Here is a 16,750-nt window from a genome sequence, read left to right as displayed (position 1 = left end):
AGGAAAACAGCATGTGGGCTCCAGCCTCCGTACCCGCAATGGATACCTCAACCTTAACAACACCGCCGACAAGAGTGGGGTGAGAAGGGAGCATGCTGGGGGCCCTGTTATGGGCCCTCTTTTCTTCCATCCGACATAGTCAGCAGCTGCTGCTGACTAAGCTGTGGAGCTATGCGTGGATGTCTGCCTCCTTCGCACAAAGCATGAAAACTGAGGAGCCCGTGGGAGCACGGGGGGTGTATAGGCAGAAGGGGAGGGGCTTTACACTTTTAGTGTAATACTTTGTGTGGCCTCCGGAGGCATAGCTATACACCCCAATTGTCTGGGTCTCCCAATGGAGCGACAAAGAAAACATTGGAAACCTGACATGCAAGGCCCGATACCTAACTGCCCACGAAGTCCTGAGGGCCTTAGTGAAATGAGCAGTGACCCAAAAAGGACAGCCTCTGACTATATAGGCTTCCACAAAACAGAAGTGAACCATTTGGAAATGGTCGTCACGGAGGCTGACCGAATTCTATGCGGACCATCAGGTATCACTAATAGAATTAAAAAGGCTTCCAATTGAAGGGATAAGTTACAACACCAATTTGCAGATACAGACAGTGGAGAGAACACTCTCAGAGATTGTGAGCTGGAGATGACCAAAGAAGAGAAGGATGATGACCTCATTGATGAGGAAATCTGAGATTAACTTGGCAAAATTGTACAGGGCACAAGACCACCTTATCCTAAGGAAAACAAAGAAAATCTGCAAGAAAAAGCAGGAAGAACAGAAAGCTATGGAGCTTATGTTCACCTGAAATGCCACCTTCCATGAAAATTACTTTGGCTAGATGTTGTGGAGAGGATCAAGAAAGACTATAGGAGTGAAGAAAGAAGAAGGATAAGGTCCCAAGACTCAACCGGATGCCTGAAGGAGGAGCTTTTTTTGACAAAGGGCAGAAATACCTGTCCTTTCAAGAAGGTAAGGAGGAGACCTCCACGGATATCGGATTCAAAAAAGAAGAATCCTAAAAATGAAAAGAAGCATTGGATCGAACTCCCTCTATATCATAAAAGCCAAGAAGGTCAAAAATGGCATGAACACTTGGCAAACTGTGGCTTATGAGCCTTCAGCATGGTCTGGATGACCGATTCAGATAGACCCAAGGGATTTTACAGCTTCACCTTGAACAGACATCAGCAAATGCAGTGGTCTGAAGAGATGTGAAATGGTTTAAGGGACCATGAAACGAAGGGCAGGATAAGAAGGAAATGGCCATGGAGCATAAGGTGTAGGACACCATACCACAAAGGAGAAAGCCAAAACAAAAACAAAAAAAAAATGGAAAACCATACAGAGAGACCTGATAAAAGGTCATATCTGCCTTCTACAATCAACAGGCTAAAATGGAGCTACCTCGTGCCTAAGGAAAAGGTACAGCCCACCAGGCGAAGCCAACAATTTGTTTTCTACCTACTGTTGAGCCGCTTAGTGACAGGGTGTATAACCACAGTACTCTGAACTCAAATTGTATTAAATGGCCACAGAACATATGGTGTTAAATAGCCATGTAGCTACCTAAATCTCACATAATCCTCTAATTGCATACCTAGCAGAACCATAAGATCACCAAGTTTCTGTGCAGGGCCCTGTCCGGCCCATATCTTCTGCATCTGCAGCACTCGGGCTTTTTTGCCTTTCAATATTACATTCTCTTCATCATTAAGGGCAGGCCTAAGAAAATAAATAAAATCAAAATGATAAAACATTCCTCACAGCTAGTCCGTAAATAATTGCGCAGTGCAGAGAATCCTTAGGTTATTCCCTCTTACATCATCTTTGTAGGCAGGCAGAATCTTGCTAATGTCTATAAAGATTAGAGCCCCTCTTCTCACAAGATACTCTGTTATCTTTATGTGTAAAAAGCAGAGGACGTTTATAACTGTAACAACATTCTTAGGGCAAAGGGCATTACAGGAAATGTCTGCGCAAAGTAATCCACCGCGTCCACACAATAATAAATGGATTTTTGTGTACTCACCGTAAAATAGTTTTCTCTTAGCCATCATTGGGGGACAGATGACCATGGGTGTTATGCTGCCTATCCATAGGAGGACACTAAGTAGATGCAAAAGCATAGCTCCTCCTCTGCAGTATACACCCCCTGGCCGGGCCAGGCAAACTCAGTTTTAGTACACAAGCAGTAGGAGAAAAAAAAACAGTAAAAACTTCTCAATAGAGGAACATGAGAATAAAAGAGTCATAAGCAAATAAGGTACTGAGAGAACCAAGGCCCAACAGGGCAACAGGGTAGTTGCTGTGTCCCCCAATGATGGCTAAGAGAAAACAATTTTACGGTGAGTACACAAAAATCCGTTTTTCTCTGACTCCTCATTGGGGGACACAGGACCATGGGACGTCCTAAAGCAGTCCATGGGTGGGAAACATAAAAGAAGACAACACAACCCAAGGACTAGGAACCAGTCCCAGACAGCCTGGAGCGCCTACTGAGAGAGGTGCTTTACTGCCGTTTGCAGAATTTTCCTACCCAGATTTGCCTCAGCTGAAGCCTGGGTATGGACTCTGTAATGCTTTGAAAATGTATGTAGGCTAGACCAGGTCAAAGCCTTACACACCTGTTCCACTGAAGCCTGATGCCTAATGGCCCACGAAGCGCCAACTGCTCACGTGGAATGAGCCCGCAGCCCACTAGGAATGGGCTTGAGTTGCAAGCGGTAGACTTCCTGGATCGCACAGCTAATCCAGCGAGCCAGCGTCGCCTTTGAAGCTGCCTGTCCCTTCTTAGGCCCCTCAGGAATGACGAACAAAGAGTCCGTTTTCCTAAAGGGGGCTGTCCTGGATATGTAATATCTGAGAGCTCTGACGAGGTCTAACGAATGCAGAGACCTTTCCACCCTATGAACAGGGTGTGGACAAAAGGAAGGCAGGACAATGTCCTCGTTCAAATGAAATGGGGTAAGAACCTTTGGAAGGAAATCCGGGAGAGGGCGCAGAACCACCTTGTCCTGGTGAAAGATCAGAAAAGGCTCGCGGCAAGAGTGCTGCCAGCTCCGAAACCCGTCTGATGGACGTAATTTCCACTAAGAATGTTACCTTCCAGGACAGAAGAGCAAGGGAGGATTCCTTGAGAGGTTCAAAGAGAGACCTCTGGAGACCGTCCAGAACGAGGTTGAGGTCCCATGGTTCCAGCGGCCGTTTGTACGGGGGAACTAGATGGGAAACGCCCTGGAGGAAGGTCTTGACTTGCGGTTTTTGAACCAGGCGGCATTGGTAGAAGATTGAGAGCGCTGAGACCTGCCCTTTAAGGGAAATGAGAGCCAACCACGCTTGCAAGCCAGACTGTAGAAAATCGAGAATTCTGGGGATGGCCAGAGGCATAGGTTGGACGTTAGTTTCCCTGCACCATGAAAGGAAGATTTTCCACGTACGGTGGTAAATGCGGGATGAAGCAGGCTTTCGGGCGCTGATCATGGTGGCAATAACCGCGGGGGAGAATCCCGCTCTTGTTAATATCCAGGTCTCAATGGCCATGCCGTCAGCTTCAGGGCTCTGGAGTTCTGATGGGAAATTGGCCCTTGGGTCAGCAAGTCTGGGATGTCTGGAAGGCGCCACGGTGCGTCTGTGAGCATTTGTACTAATTTGACGTACCAGGCGCGCCTGGGCCAGTCCGGTGCTATCAGTGTCACCGGGACTCCCTCTGCCTTGATCTTCCTGATTACCCGCGGCAGCAGGGGTAGAGGTGGAAATATGTAAAGGCAGGCGGAAGTGGTGCCAGGAGCAGACTAGAGCATCCGCGCCGATGGACTGCGGGTCGCGTGACCTGGCTATGAACGCGGGTACCTTTGCATTCAACCTTGAGGCCATTAGGTCCACGTCTGGTGTGCCCCAGCAAGTGCAGATGTGTAGAAACACATCTGGGTGGAGGGACCATTCTCCGGCAGCCAGGCCTTGGCGACTCAAAGTCTGCTGCCCAGTTCTCTACCCCCGGTATGTGTACCGCTGATATCACTGATCCCGTCGATTCGGCCCAGCTGAGGATTTTGTGGGCCTCGAGATAAGCCACTTTGCTGCGGGTGCCCCCCTGTCGATTGATACAGGCTACAGCTGTCACATTGTCAGATTGGACTCGAATCTGACGACCCGCTAGCAGAGGGCTGAACGCTCTGAGCGCGAGGAAGATCGCGCGGAGTTCCAGGATGTTGATGGGGAGGAAAGACTCCTGGGGGTTCCAACGTCCTTGAGCAGTGTGGTGCAGGTACACTGCTCCTCAGCCTAGGAGGCTGGCGTCCCTGGTCAGGACCAGCCAGTTCACTGGGAGAAAAGATCTCCCCTTCGATAGGGATGAGGACCGAAGCCACCAGCGGAGTGCGTACCTGACTGAAGGAGTCATGTGAAGATGTCTGTCCAGGGAGAAGGGGCTCTTGTCCCAGGCCGCTAGAAGGGCTAGCTGCAGTGGGAGGAGGTGCAGTTGAGCAAAGGGTACTGCTTCCATAGCCGCCACCATCCTGCCGAGCACTTTCATGCTGAATCGAATGGAGACGGAGGACGCAGAAGGCAGCGTACCGCTCGTTGAACAGCGAACGCCTTGTCCTGAGGGAGAAGGATCAAGCCCCGACGGGTGTCCAGGGACATGCCCAGGAAGGTGATGGATCGTGATGGGATTGGGGATGATTTGTCCAGATTCACTAGCCACCCTAAGCGGGATAGGGTGTCCACAGTGATTTGTACGCTGGCTGAGCAGTCGCGGAAGGAGGGGGCCTTCATGAGGAGGTCGTCCAAGTAAGGGAGAACGACTACTCCCCTGGCGTGAAGGACGCTCATGGCGGCCGCCATGACTGGTGAAGACCCTTGGTGCGGTGGCAAGGGCGAAGGGTAGAGCTACGAATTGAAAGTGTGAGTCCTGAATTGCGAAGCGTAGGAACTTTTGGTGATCTGGGGTGATGGGTATGTGCAGGTACGCGTCCTTGATGTCTATGGAGGCGAGGAATTCCCCTTCGACCATGGATGCAATAATGGACCTTAGGGACTCCATTCTGAATCTCCGTACGTGCACATGTTTGTTTAGGTGTTTGAGGTCCAGGATGGGTCGAACTGACCCATCCTTTTTGGGGACCACAAAGAGGTTGGAATGAAACCCCCCGAACTTCTCGTCGTCTGGGACAGGTATTATCACTCCTGCTGTTTGGAGCGAGTGGATTGCTGAGAAAAAAAACTTTGCGTCGTTTTCGAGTCTTTGGGGGGTTTGAGAGAAAGAACCGACTCGGGGGTCGGGTCCGAAATTCTATGTGGTAACCGGAAGACACAAGGTCTCGCACCCATTTGTCGTCTGAGGCAGCACCCCAGATGTGTTGAAAGAGCCGCAGTTGACCTCCTACAATGAGTGCGTCTTCCGGGGCGCCGAAGGAGTCATGAGGGGGGAAAACGTCGTGGTCGAGTCTCCCTAGTCCTGGACTGTTTCGGTCTAGGCTGCCATGACGAAGTGGGTTTCGGGGAGGGCTAAGAAGGTCAGTCCCTGCGTAGTCCGCGGCTGGTGGCGGGGACAGCACGGGATGTCGACCAACCAAATGAATTCCGAAAGGAGCGGAACGAGGACTGTGGACGTCTGGTGAAGGACGTCCTGGGCTTCAGCTGGGGGAGGGAGGTACTCTTTCCTCCCGTGGCGTCAGAAATGAGCTTGTCCAGACGTTCGCCAAACAATCGGTCTGGAAAAAAAGGAAGGCCCGTGAGAGACTTCTTGGAGGCAGAGTCCGCTCGCCATTGTTGGAGCCAGAGAGCTCTACGGATGGCTATGGTATTTGAGGCGGCAAACGCTGCGCAGGTAGCAGCGTCCATGGAGGCCTGGATGAGGTACTCCGCCGCAGCGGCAATTTGAGCTGTTACCTCTGTGAAGGTCTGAGTGAACTGGGATTCCTCAAGCGAAGTGTTAAGGGATTCTGCCCAGACCGAGATCGCCTTTGCGACCCACACAGAGGCAAAGGAGGGAGAGAGGGAGGAACCCAGGAATCCTCCTGGTACAAACAGCATTCTCCCTCCTCCAGCTCTTCAGAAGCCGTGGAGTGTGTGGGAGAGCCTGCCCTGTGTGCTCCGGAGGGAGAGCCCGCTTGAGACACCCGGCCGTGTGCCCTTTTCCTGATCCCTACAACCGGTGAAGCATGTGCCCGGATTACCTCAGAAGGATCCTCCATAGGGGTATCCTCAGGCTGCGTTCTGTCCAGGGACCCAGAAGGGTGTGGAGGACGACATTGCATAGCCAGAACCAGGTTCTGTGACAGTTTTTCCATGGATTGGGACAGAAACTGTGCCCATTCCGGTGGGCTGGGGGCCCTAGGCTCTGGGCTGCCAGTTGCGGCGGTGGTGGCAGGGAAGTCTTGGGGGATATAGGGGCACAGGACACACAGAGAGAAGAGGTGTGTTTACGTGGTAGCTCAACATGGCAGGCAGTGCAGGCTGAATAATAGAGTATGTGAGCCTTAGCCCTCTTCGTGCCTTTTGAATTCTGCATGTTCCTAATAGGAGTATGCCAGGAGGGGGAGCAATGCTCAGCAGAGCTACAATTGATAGCAAGCACCTCACCAGAATCAGCCGATGACCCTGTCCGCAGGAAGGCTTAAGCTCTTTGAAGATCTCGCACGCTCCCTGGGGGAAGGCGGGGCTTATCGCGGCCGCGGGGGTGCGGGGCTTAGCGCTAAAAAAGCGGGAAGATGAGTCAGTGTGCCCCCACCTGCTGTGGGTAGTAAAAAACGGCGGGAAGTGAGCTTCTGAGTTTTCCTTCCTCTCTCTACAGTCACCACACAGCTTGTCGGTGGTGGTTATCAGCCGGCTTTTGCTGGAGCAAATAAACAGAGCAGATAATACACAGCAGTCCCTGAGCCTTGGGCCCTCCCCCTGCCACCGGGAAGTTATCTGCAAGACTTTCTGCAAACAGGAGAACTTCCCCCCAGACAGCAAGCTAGAGAAAGTTAACACTGTGTGTGCAGGATCCTTGCTCCTTGCACATAAATACTGTAAATGGCCTGGGAGCCTTCCCTGCAGCGTCTTTTCTCCCTTTGCCTGGGAAACCAGTCAGGGGGGATCTCACCTGCTTTCCAGGCAGTGAAAATAGCAGAGCCAGCTTGTTGTGTCGTTGTCATATTGCACTCAGAGCCTGCAGAGAGGGGCTGAGGAATCAGTGCCATCTTCATCTCAGAGCCTGCGGAGAGGGGCTGAGGAATCAGTGCCATCTTCATCTCAGAGCCTGCGGAGAGGGGCTGAGGAATTGGTGCCATCTTCATCTCAGAGCCTGCAGAGAGGGGCTGAGGAATTGGGCTATAGGGCACAGGCCTCTACCCTGGGCTTTGGAAAATCGGTGTCTGTGGAACCCGTCGTCCAGCCCAGGATCCAGCGTCACGGGAGGGGGTATGTGTAGGCAACGCTTCATGTTCCCGCCCGTTGATGGTAGTGGGAGATCGGTCCCAAAAGGAAACCGTCGCCCTCAAAAAAATAACAAAACCTTAGAAGATGTGCCTCCTACAGACACTAAGCTAAAACTGAGCTTGCCTGGCCCGGCCAGGGGGTGTATACTGCAGAGGAGGAGCTATGCTTTTGCATCTACTTAGTGTCCTCCTATGGATAGGCAGCATAACACCCATGGTCCTGTGTCCCCCAATGAGGCGTCAGAGAAAAACAGAAATGATGACAGAAAAAAAGATCGTGTTTAGCTTTCTAAGAATATACAAACCCTAGTGAAGTATTCAGGAACTGAAGCTATTTATATATTGGAATAGTATATAAACTATATATACGCACACAATTTAAAGGGGTTGTACCAAGGTTGGAAGTTATTCGCTATCCAAAAGATTGGGGATAGCTTCTTCCCAATTGCCGGGGATCTGACCACTGGGACCCCGAGAAACTGGGCACTGAAGAGCCCACTGTAAATGGAGTGTAGGTCGATCGTACAGACGGTCGCTCAATTCATTCTTGCTAACTCACACTTGGTACAACTCCTAACAGTAAAAAATATTAACAACATGCCACCTACCTGTCCAGCTCTTCAAACAGCTCTCTGACAGTCATGGCTGCCACAATAGTGATAACGTATGGTAAGCAATCATACTGCTTTCCAAGAGAAAGCATCTTGGCATATCGAGGTGAAACTGGAAAAGATGCCATTGTCCTTCCGAGGGGTGTGATTGGGCAACTCAGTTTAGCTTTCTGCATGGCTTTTAGTCTGTAGAAAGATGAATATTTTCAGTAAAAACTTATCTGCACAAATATATTTATTCTTTAGATGGTCATAAACATGAAAAAAAGCCTCACAGGATAAGGAATAAGATTTTGATTGATAGGTGATCCCGAACCACCAAGAGAAGAGGGGTCCTGCCCTCCTGTGTGAATGGTGCAGTGGTCGCGCATACGCACTGCCGCACTATTCACCGTCTATGGGACTAAGATAGCCGAGCACAGTGCAAATATTGTCCATAGACCTTGTCTGATATTGCAGCTCGATCAGATTCATTTGAATGGGACTGTTTTGAAACATCAACATATAACATCCGAGATGGCGTTTCTGGAGAAAAAGACTTTTGTTCCAAATAACAGACAACCTCTTTCTTAGCCATTAATATCAGCTGGATCAAGCAACATTTAAAAGGGAACTTGTGACCATGAAAATGCAGTCCAATCTGCAGGCTCCATGTTATAGAGAAGGGGGAACAGAGTACATGGATATATAGATAGATTTGGGAGAAAAGATTCAGTATAACCTGTGTTTTAATCATTTAGTTGTCTGCTCTTTCCTGGATTTGCAGTCCAGTAAACGGTCCTATCAGTGACTGACAGTTTTTCTTTATTTACCGTATTTTTCAGCCTATAAGACGCACCGGACCATAAGACGAACCCTGGTTTTAGAGGATGAAAATAGGAAAATAAAATTTTAAGCAAAAAATGTGGTCATGACACACTGTTATGGGGCACGGATCTGCTGCTTACACTGTTATGGGGGTAATGTCCCCAAATTCTCTACTAGGGTACCCCAGCCTGGTAATGATCCTCCTGCCTTGTATATAATCCTCCTGCTTTGCATAAATATGTCCCTCATCCTGGTATAGCTCCCATCCTGCTATATACTGCCATCCTGGCATATGGCCGCATCCTGCTATATACCCCATTCTGGCATATGGCCACATCATGCTATGTACCCCATCCTGGTGTATGGCCCCATCCTGCTCATATACCCCCATCCTGGCATATGGCTGCATCCTGCTATATACCCCATCCTGTGGCACACAAAAAATAAACGTTCATACTCACCTTTCCTCGCTCCACGCAGCATCGCTCCTCCTCCAGTCTGTGCCAGCAGGAGCGCCGTTAACCTGTGTGGAACCGGCCATGATCCCTTCAGCATCGCTCGTCCTCCTGTCTGTGCCGGCCACGGCTGTGTGTGGACAAGTGCGCACAGCGATGACGTCATTGCTGTGCGCACCGCTAGTCTCCACACACAGCCGTGGCTGGTGAGTATATTGATTCACTGCACCCCTCACTGATGATGATGCGCGAGGGGGCAGTGAATATAGCCACACGATCACTCCAGGCTGTAGTTGCCAGGGGTGATCATACGCGCCGGCTGTTTAGTATGCGCGCATCCCCCGCCCATCATCCCGTCCACCTGTCAGCATCGACTTCGGCGCTGAGAGATGATGGGTGGGATGATGGGCGTCCATATGAAATGAGCAGGCCCACGTGGTCACGGTAGGCGCTGCTGCAGCCTGCTCGTGCCCCCGATGACCTGCGCCACTGCAGCACCCTCATTCCCCGCAGCCATGCCCTACATTCAGACTATAAGACGCACCCCCTACTTTCCCCCAACATTTGGGGGAAAAAAGTGCGCTCTCTAAGTCCGAAAAATAAAGTAAGTGTGCATATATAGATAGCCGTCAATCACTAGTAGGACCGGCAGTGGATCAAAAATAGCGGAGGTTTAAATGATTAAAACATAGGTTATTGCAGCACCCTGGGATATGCTACCCCAGTGATCTGCAGGATGCTAAGGCTTTCTGGAACACCCTCTGCTGACAACCCACACCTCACACACAGGTAGGGGCACATTCCCTGAGACCTGGGCGCAGCATGTAGAGGGTTAACAGTGGTCAGGTGTGAGAACCAATCCCTTAGCTGTTAGCCTGGGAAAGGGGTGTGGCTTGTGGGAAGCAACAGGTGTTGCTAGGCAGAGAGGAAAAACGACAGTTGAAGGAGTGACAGTTAAAAGGAGCCAGGGAGTGAGAGGGGTGTGAGGATTGTGAGGAGACCCCCAAAAGGCGACTAGGAGGTAGTAGCCTGAGGGTAGATAGATCCCAGGCACTATACACGAGGGGGGTACTGGACCCCAGAGTAGACAACAGCTCCAAGCGGTCTGCTGATCCAGCCGTGTGTGGTGACTTCCAGGGTACCACACCACCCATAGGCTCAGGGACACAGCTTCATATATAGGACCCGGGAGAGGGCACAGAGACGTAGCCTACCCCACAAGGGACCGCGAGGCCTGTCATACTGGGCCCGGAAAAGAAAGGAGCGGAGCACCGCTGGTCACCAACAGCTTCAGGCAAGGGGACCATCAGCTCTGCATGTGCACGGAGGGCTCAACTGGGACTCACGTCAGCACTGGGACAAAGGAAAGTCGGTTGACCAGCCGTGGCAAATTGCACTTGCAACATCCTGTGAGTAAATTACCAGTTAATCTGCAAGAACTGTGTCGTGTTTATTACTGGTGCACCACAAGGCGCAGCACACCTACATGGGACTTAAGCCCCTACTGGCGGAGGGTGCGAACACACTTGCTGCTATACCATCTGTCCCTAAAACCACAGCAGCGGCGGGACATCTTATTACCGCAACCAGTCAATGGCGTCACAAGTGACATATAAAATAACCCTGTTAACGAGCGCCCCCAGGTAACGGAACCGGGCATGGCCACCTGTGACAGTGATCCCCATTATCCACCACCCGGAACCGAGTATCCCAAGGGCCTGGGGTGTGGCAGCGCTCTACAAATTGGCGTCACGAACAGGATACAAACTAGGCCCAGCAACCCCGGGTGCAGTGTGCCTTAAACCGTTTAAAATTGTATATAAACTATGTCGCCGTTTTGCCTAAGTAAAAACTACTGCGCCATCACTCTGGCTGTAAAAGAGAGCAAAGTTTGAAAAAGTGCGCAGGAAAACCTGGCTCGCCCCCCCCACAGCGAATCTGCAGAGAAGCCAAACACCGAGCAGTAGCCTGACTTCAGGAGCTCCTGAGCCGCTCGGGATCCCCATAGAGAAGGTTGCTGAAATTAACCAAGGGGGACTAAAATGGAAGCGCAAGAAAACGGAGATGCTGCCGGACAGAGTCAGAGCACAGACGCTGCGGCGGTGGCACCGATCATGCCGCTCATGCTACCCTACCTCCCAGGCGCGACCTGGATGCCCCAGTACAATGGCAAATCGGGTACATTAGCCGGGTTCAAAAAGAAATTAACTACTTCAATGGACATGTATCCCTTAACCGGCAAGCAAAGGGCATCCATTATACTGGGTCAGCTTAAAGGGGCAGCGGAGCTAGAAGCAGAAACTTGGTCAGACGCTGAATGCGAGTCAGTAACCACCATCTTTGACAAATTGAAACTTGCATTTGAGACCTGCACTGAGGCGGAACTGCGGATGGAGTTCTACAACTGCAGGCAGGAACCGCAGGATAACATCAGGGACTATGCCCTGAGACTCCAAGCAGCAATAAGGACATTAAAACATGTCGAACTTCTCAGTGCCAGAGAGGAAAACCGGATGCTAACAGAGCAGTTCATACAGGGCCTGTTGTCATCAGAGGACCGCAAGCAACTGCGCCTGTGGTCCCTTGAACATGCTGATACGGACTTTGCAACTCTAAAAGACCGGGCTATCAAGGCGTTGCAGCCCACGGCAACCTCAGACTCTTCCCGGACGGTACTACCTGCCAGTGTCCCTTCCTTGGAAGTGGAACCTGCCTCCTTTACTCCAGCAAAGGCCAACGGGCAGGTTGCGCCCCCTAGTGCACTAGAGGACCTGCGTTCCCAAGTGCAGCGACTCAGCGAGGACGTAGCAAAGATCCTCAAAGTCATGCAGCTTGCTCCAGAGCCCAAGACAACAGACCGTATCCTGCTTGCTGACTGCCCTGAGGACGTCCCGTGGATGAGGAACCGGAGGAGTCCCCCACTGCGAGGAAGACCCACCGATCGCTATTGTTCTTCAGGACAACCCATCTGCCGGCATTGCGGTAAAACAGGCCATCTTGCAAGAAAGTGTCCTTTAAATATGCAACCCCTGGGGCCAAGGGCCAATCCCCAGGTGTAAGTCGACAAGGCCCAATGGAATGGCGGGACCGGTATGTGGGAGGACGTCCGATTCTGTCCATTACTTTGGACGGGATTCCCACTTCTGCATTGTTGGACACCGGTTCACAGGTAACCACCATTCCCTATGAGCTGTACTGCCGATTCTGGTGTGATGAACAACTCACCCGACCTGATCCAAACCTCACCATATATGCTGTAAACTGGTTACCGGTAGAGCAGATAGGATTTAAAGAAGTAACCATAAAGGTGGGGAGGGTGGAGCTTAGGGGTCAGGGATTGATTGTTGTTAAAACTGATGCAAATGATAGAAATCCCCATGTGATCCTAGGTACCAATGTCATCGAAAATTGTTTGGGAGAAATATTGTTCTTGCTCCAACAGATCGCCAAGACTGCCGATGCCAGGCAGCAGAGGGTCCTGCAGAAGGAGATTAAAGCCCTCTTGCTAAAACAACAGGTAAACCAGTTTAGTGGAGAACTGGGTAGTGTGCGGGTAATGGATTCTAACCCCATTGTGTTACCTCCAAGAAGTGAAATGATGGTGTGGTGTCGGGCATCCATAGGTCCTAGAGGGAGAGATTACCAGGCAGTGGTAGAGCCCGTGTACTCAGAGGACTGGTCCACAATCCTGACAGCCAGGGGGGTAGTCAATGTACACAAAGGGAGAGTTCCTGTACGTATATTAAATTGTGGGGATGAGGAAGCCAAATTGCCCAAGTACGCTACCATTGGTAAATTGTTTACCGTCACTGAAAATGCCATTCAAGCAGCAGAACCACTTGCCCCAACAGACCTGGCAGATGAGCAATTAGCAAACTGGTGCCAGGAACTCCATGTTAGTACCGACTCCACGCCTTCTTACCAGAAGCAAGGAGTATACCGGGTTGTGCAGGAATATGAACCAGTCTTCAGTAAGCATCGATTGGATTTTGGGAGAATTAAAGGGGTACAACACCATATCCCCACTGGGAACCATCCTCCCATCAGAGAGTGATACAGGCCTGTACCACCAAAACACTATCAGAGGGCCAAAGAAATGCTACATGACATGAAGGAGGCTGGGGTTATCCGAGATAGTTGTAGCCCTTGGGCAGCTCCACTAGTCTTAGTGAGAAAAAAAGATGGCACCATGCGGATGTGTGTAGATTACAGGCAGATAAATCGCATTACACATAAGGATGCTTAACCCATTACCCCGCATAGAAGAGTCACTAGCTGCACTCAAGACTGCTAACTACTTTTCCACCTTAGACCTTACTAGTGGGTATTGGCAGGTCTCTGTAGCAGAGGAAGACCGGGAGAAGACTGCGTTTGCCACCCCGATGGGCCTGTGCGAGTTCAACAGTATGCTGTTTGGACTCTAATGCACCTGGAACCTTCCAGCGCCTGATGGACTGTTGTCTGGGGCATCTGAACTTTGAAACTGTACTACTTTATTTAGATGACGTCATTGTGTTCTCCAAGTCCTACGAAGATCATCTGGAACATCTGGCAGCGGTGTTTGAAGCACTATCCAAGTACGGCATGAAGCTGAAACCATCCAAGTGCCATCTACTTAAACCCAAGGTTCAGTATCTGGGACACAGTCAGTGCTGAGGGAGTCGCGCCAGATCCAGACAAGATAACAGTGATCAAGAGCTGGCCAAGACCAACTACTATCTAAGAGGTACGTCAGTTCCTGGGCCTGGTAGGATACTACCGAAGATTTATCAAAGGTTACACCAAGATGGCTGCCCCCTTGTAAGACCTCCTGGTTGGTCAACCCAAGAAAGGCAAGAAGTCTGATCCTCCATTCGAATGGGGCGAAAAAGAAGAAAGTTCCTTCAAACAAATGAAGTGGGCTCTGACGAGGGAAGAAATTCTTGCTTACCCAGACTACAACTTACCCTTTGTGCTGTACACAGACGCCAGCAATGTGGGATTAGGAGCAGTGTTGTCACAGGTCCAGAATGGGAGAGAGCGAGTAATTTCCTACGCTAGCAAGAAGCTTCGGCCTACTGAGAGAAATCCGGAAAATTACAGCTCCTTCAAGTTGGAGCTGCTGGCCATAGTCTGGGCTATCACTGAGAGGTTCAAGCACTATCTAGCAGCCACTAAGTTTACAGTCTTCACTGACAATCCTCTTACCCATCTAGATACAGCAAAGTTGGGCGCATTAGCACAACGCTGGGCAGCTCGGTTATCCAACTATGACTTTACCATCAAGTACAGAGCTGGAGTAAGAACGCAAATGCAGATGCGCTGTCAAGAATGCCCCATTTGCAAGAAGAGGGAGAAGACATAGATGAGCTAGAAGAAATAGGCTATGTGTCCACGGTAGAATGTATCTGCGGATTTTTTCTGCATGAAAATCCGCGACTTTCGCGGCAAATCCGCACCTTATTTTTGCCGCGGATTTGTCGCGGATTACCGCGGATTTTGATGCAGATTTTTTTTTTCCCCCATTCTATACCCAAAATCCGCACCAAAATCCGCAAGAATAATTGACATGCTGCAGATTTTTCCGGATCAAAATCCGCGGCAAATCCGCAGCGGAAAAATCCGCAGCATGGACACAGCATTTCCAAAATGCCATTGAAATGGCTTGGAAGTGCCGATGCTGCAGATTTTCGGGAAATCAGCGGTAAATCCGCGGCAAATCTGCGGCAAAATCCGTGCAAAATCCGCAGCGTGGGCACATAGCCATAGAGTTACCTGCCTTCCATCGCAAGAGAACATGCCAATGTCAACAAATTGGTTCTAGACCAAAAGAGGCAACCTTGAAACCCTTATCACATTTTAGTTGGAAAGAGACACAGGATGTGATCCCGCTGTCAGCTTAATCAAGAGACTGGTAAGCCAAACTGATTCTCGTCTTGCACCAGAGACTCCACAAGAAGCCCAACATCTGTGGAAGAATAGGAATAAGTTGTTTATCCACCGGGGAACACTCTGTAGACGATTCATCAATCCAAAAACTCACGAGATGAGGTGGCAAGTGATAATACCAAAAAGAGACGTCCCAATAGTGTTAGAAGCGTACCACAATGACGCCGGACACTTCGGTTGGAAGAAACTTGAGATATTACTCCGTGAAAGATTCTACTGGGTTGGAATGAGATCTTCTATCGAAAACTGGTGTAGAAATTGTGGTCCATGTATTTAAGAAGAAAAGACAGAGATAGTCAAAGAGCACCACTGCAACCTATTGTTACCAAACAACCTCTAGAACTAGTCGCTTTAGACCATGTGAAGTTAACACCGAGTACCAAAGGTTATACTTATGCCCTTACCATTGTAGACCACTATTCAAGATTCCTTGTAGTAGTACCAGTCAAGGACGTAACAGCACAAACAGCAGCAAAAGCGTTTCAAGCCTACTTTTGCAGACCTCATGGTTATCCAGAGCAAGTAATTGCAGATCAACGACCAGCGTTTGAAGCAGAAGTTTTTCAAGAGTTCTGTAATATGTATGGTTGTAAAAAGATTCGTACAACATCCTATCACCCTCAAGGAAATGGAATGTGTGAGAAAATGAATCAGATCGTCATTTATATGCTAAAGACCCTACCACTGGAAGATAGGAACAAATGGCCAGAAAAAAGAGAATTTTGTTTACTTACCGTAAATTCTTTTTCTTGTAGTTCCGACATGGGAGACCCAGACCATGGGGTGTATAGCTAGCGCCTCCGGAGGACACACAAAGTACTACACTCAAACGTGTAGCTCCTCCCTCCGGGCTATATACACTCCCTGGATGACAATCTACCCAGTTCAGTGCAAAAGCTGAAGGAGGACATCCACCCATAAGTAGAGATAGAGTAAAACTCGGCAAAACCAGAACTCTGTCTACTAACAACAGCCGGTGAAACACACGGAACAAAAAACTGCCAACAGGCAACAGGGAGGGTGCTGGGTCTCCCATGTCGGAACTACAAGAAAAAGAATTTACGGTAAGTAAACAAAATTCTCTTTTTCTTTATCGTTCCTTCCATGGGAGACCCAGACCATGGGACGTTCTAAAGCAGTCCATGGGTGGGAAATAAACCAAACTGAGAAGTAGGCAAAACCTAACTTCACAAATGGGCGACAGCCGCCTGAAGGATGCGTCTGCCCAAGCTCGCATCTGCCGAAGCATGAGCATGCACTTGGTAGTGCTTCGAAAAAGTGTGCAGACTGGACCAAGTGGCAGCCTGACACACCTGCTGAGCCGTAGCCTGGTGTCTGAAAGCCCAGGAGGCACCGACAGCTCTGGTCGAGTGCGCCTTAATCCCCGGCGGGGGAGGCACCTGAGAACACTGGTAGGCATCGGCGATAGCCGACCTAACCCAACGAGCTAGGGTCGGTTTAGAAGCAGAGAGACCCTTGCGCTGACCCGTGGTTAGCACAAAAAGTGAGGTGCACCGCCGAAAAACGGCG

General features: G+C 50.1%; 1 protein-coding gene across 2 annotated transcripts in view; it reads right to left on the bottom strand.

Moving 5' to 3' along the window:
- The window catches only part of DHX37 (DEAH-box helicase 37), a 218,764-nt gene that overhangs the window by 38,625 nt on the left and 163,389 nt on the right, over positions 1-16,750 (bottom strand). For both annotated transcript variants that reach the window (XM_075322468.1, XM_075322461.1), the window contains exons 19-20: positions 8,028-8,216; positions 1,596-1,720 (exon numbers count right to left, since the gene is read on the bottom strand). In XM_075322468.1, the coding sequence (XP_075178583.1) occupies positions 1,596-1,720; positions 8,028-8,216 (314 nt within the window). The remainder of the gene's footprint in view (positions 1-1,595; positions 1,721-8,027; positions 8,217-16,750) is intronic.

Source organism: Anomaloglossus baeobatrachus, chromosome 1 (genome assembly GCF_048569485.1).
Source record: "Anomaloglossus baeobatrachus isolate aAnoBae1 chromosome 1, aAnoBae1.hap1, whole genome shotgun sequence".
Classification (NCBI taxonomy): Eukaryota; Metazoa; Chordata; class Amphibia; order Anura; family Aromobatidae; genus Anomaloglossus; species Anomaloglossus baeobatrachus.
This window is presented reverse-complemented; position numbering and strand designations above follow the sequence as displayed.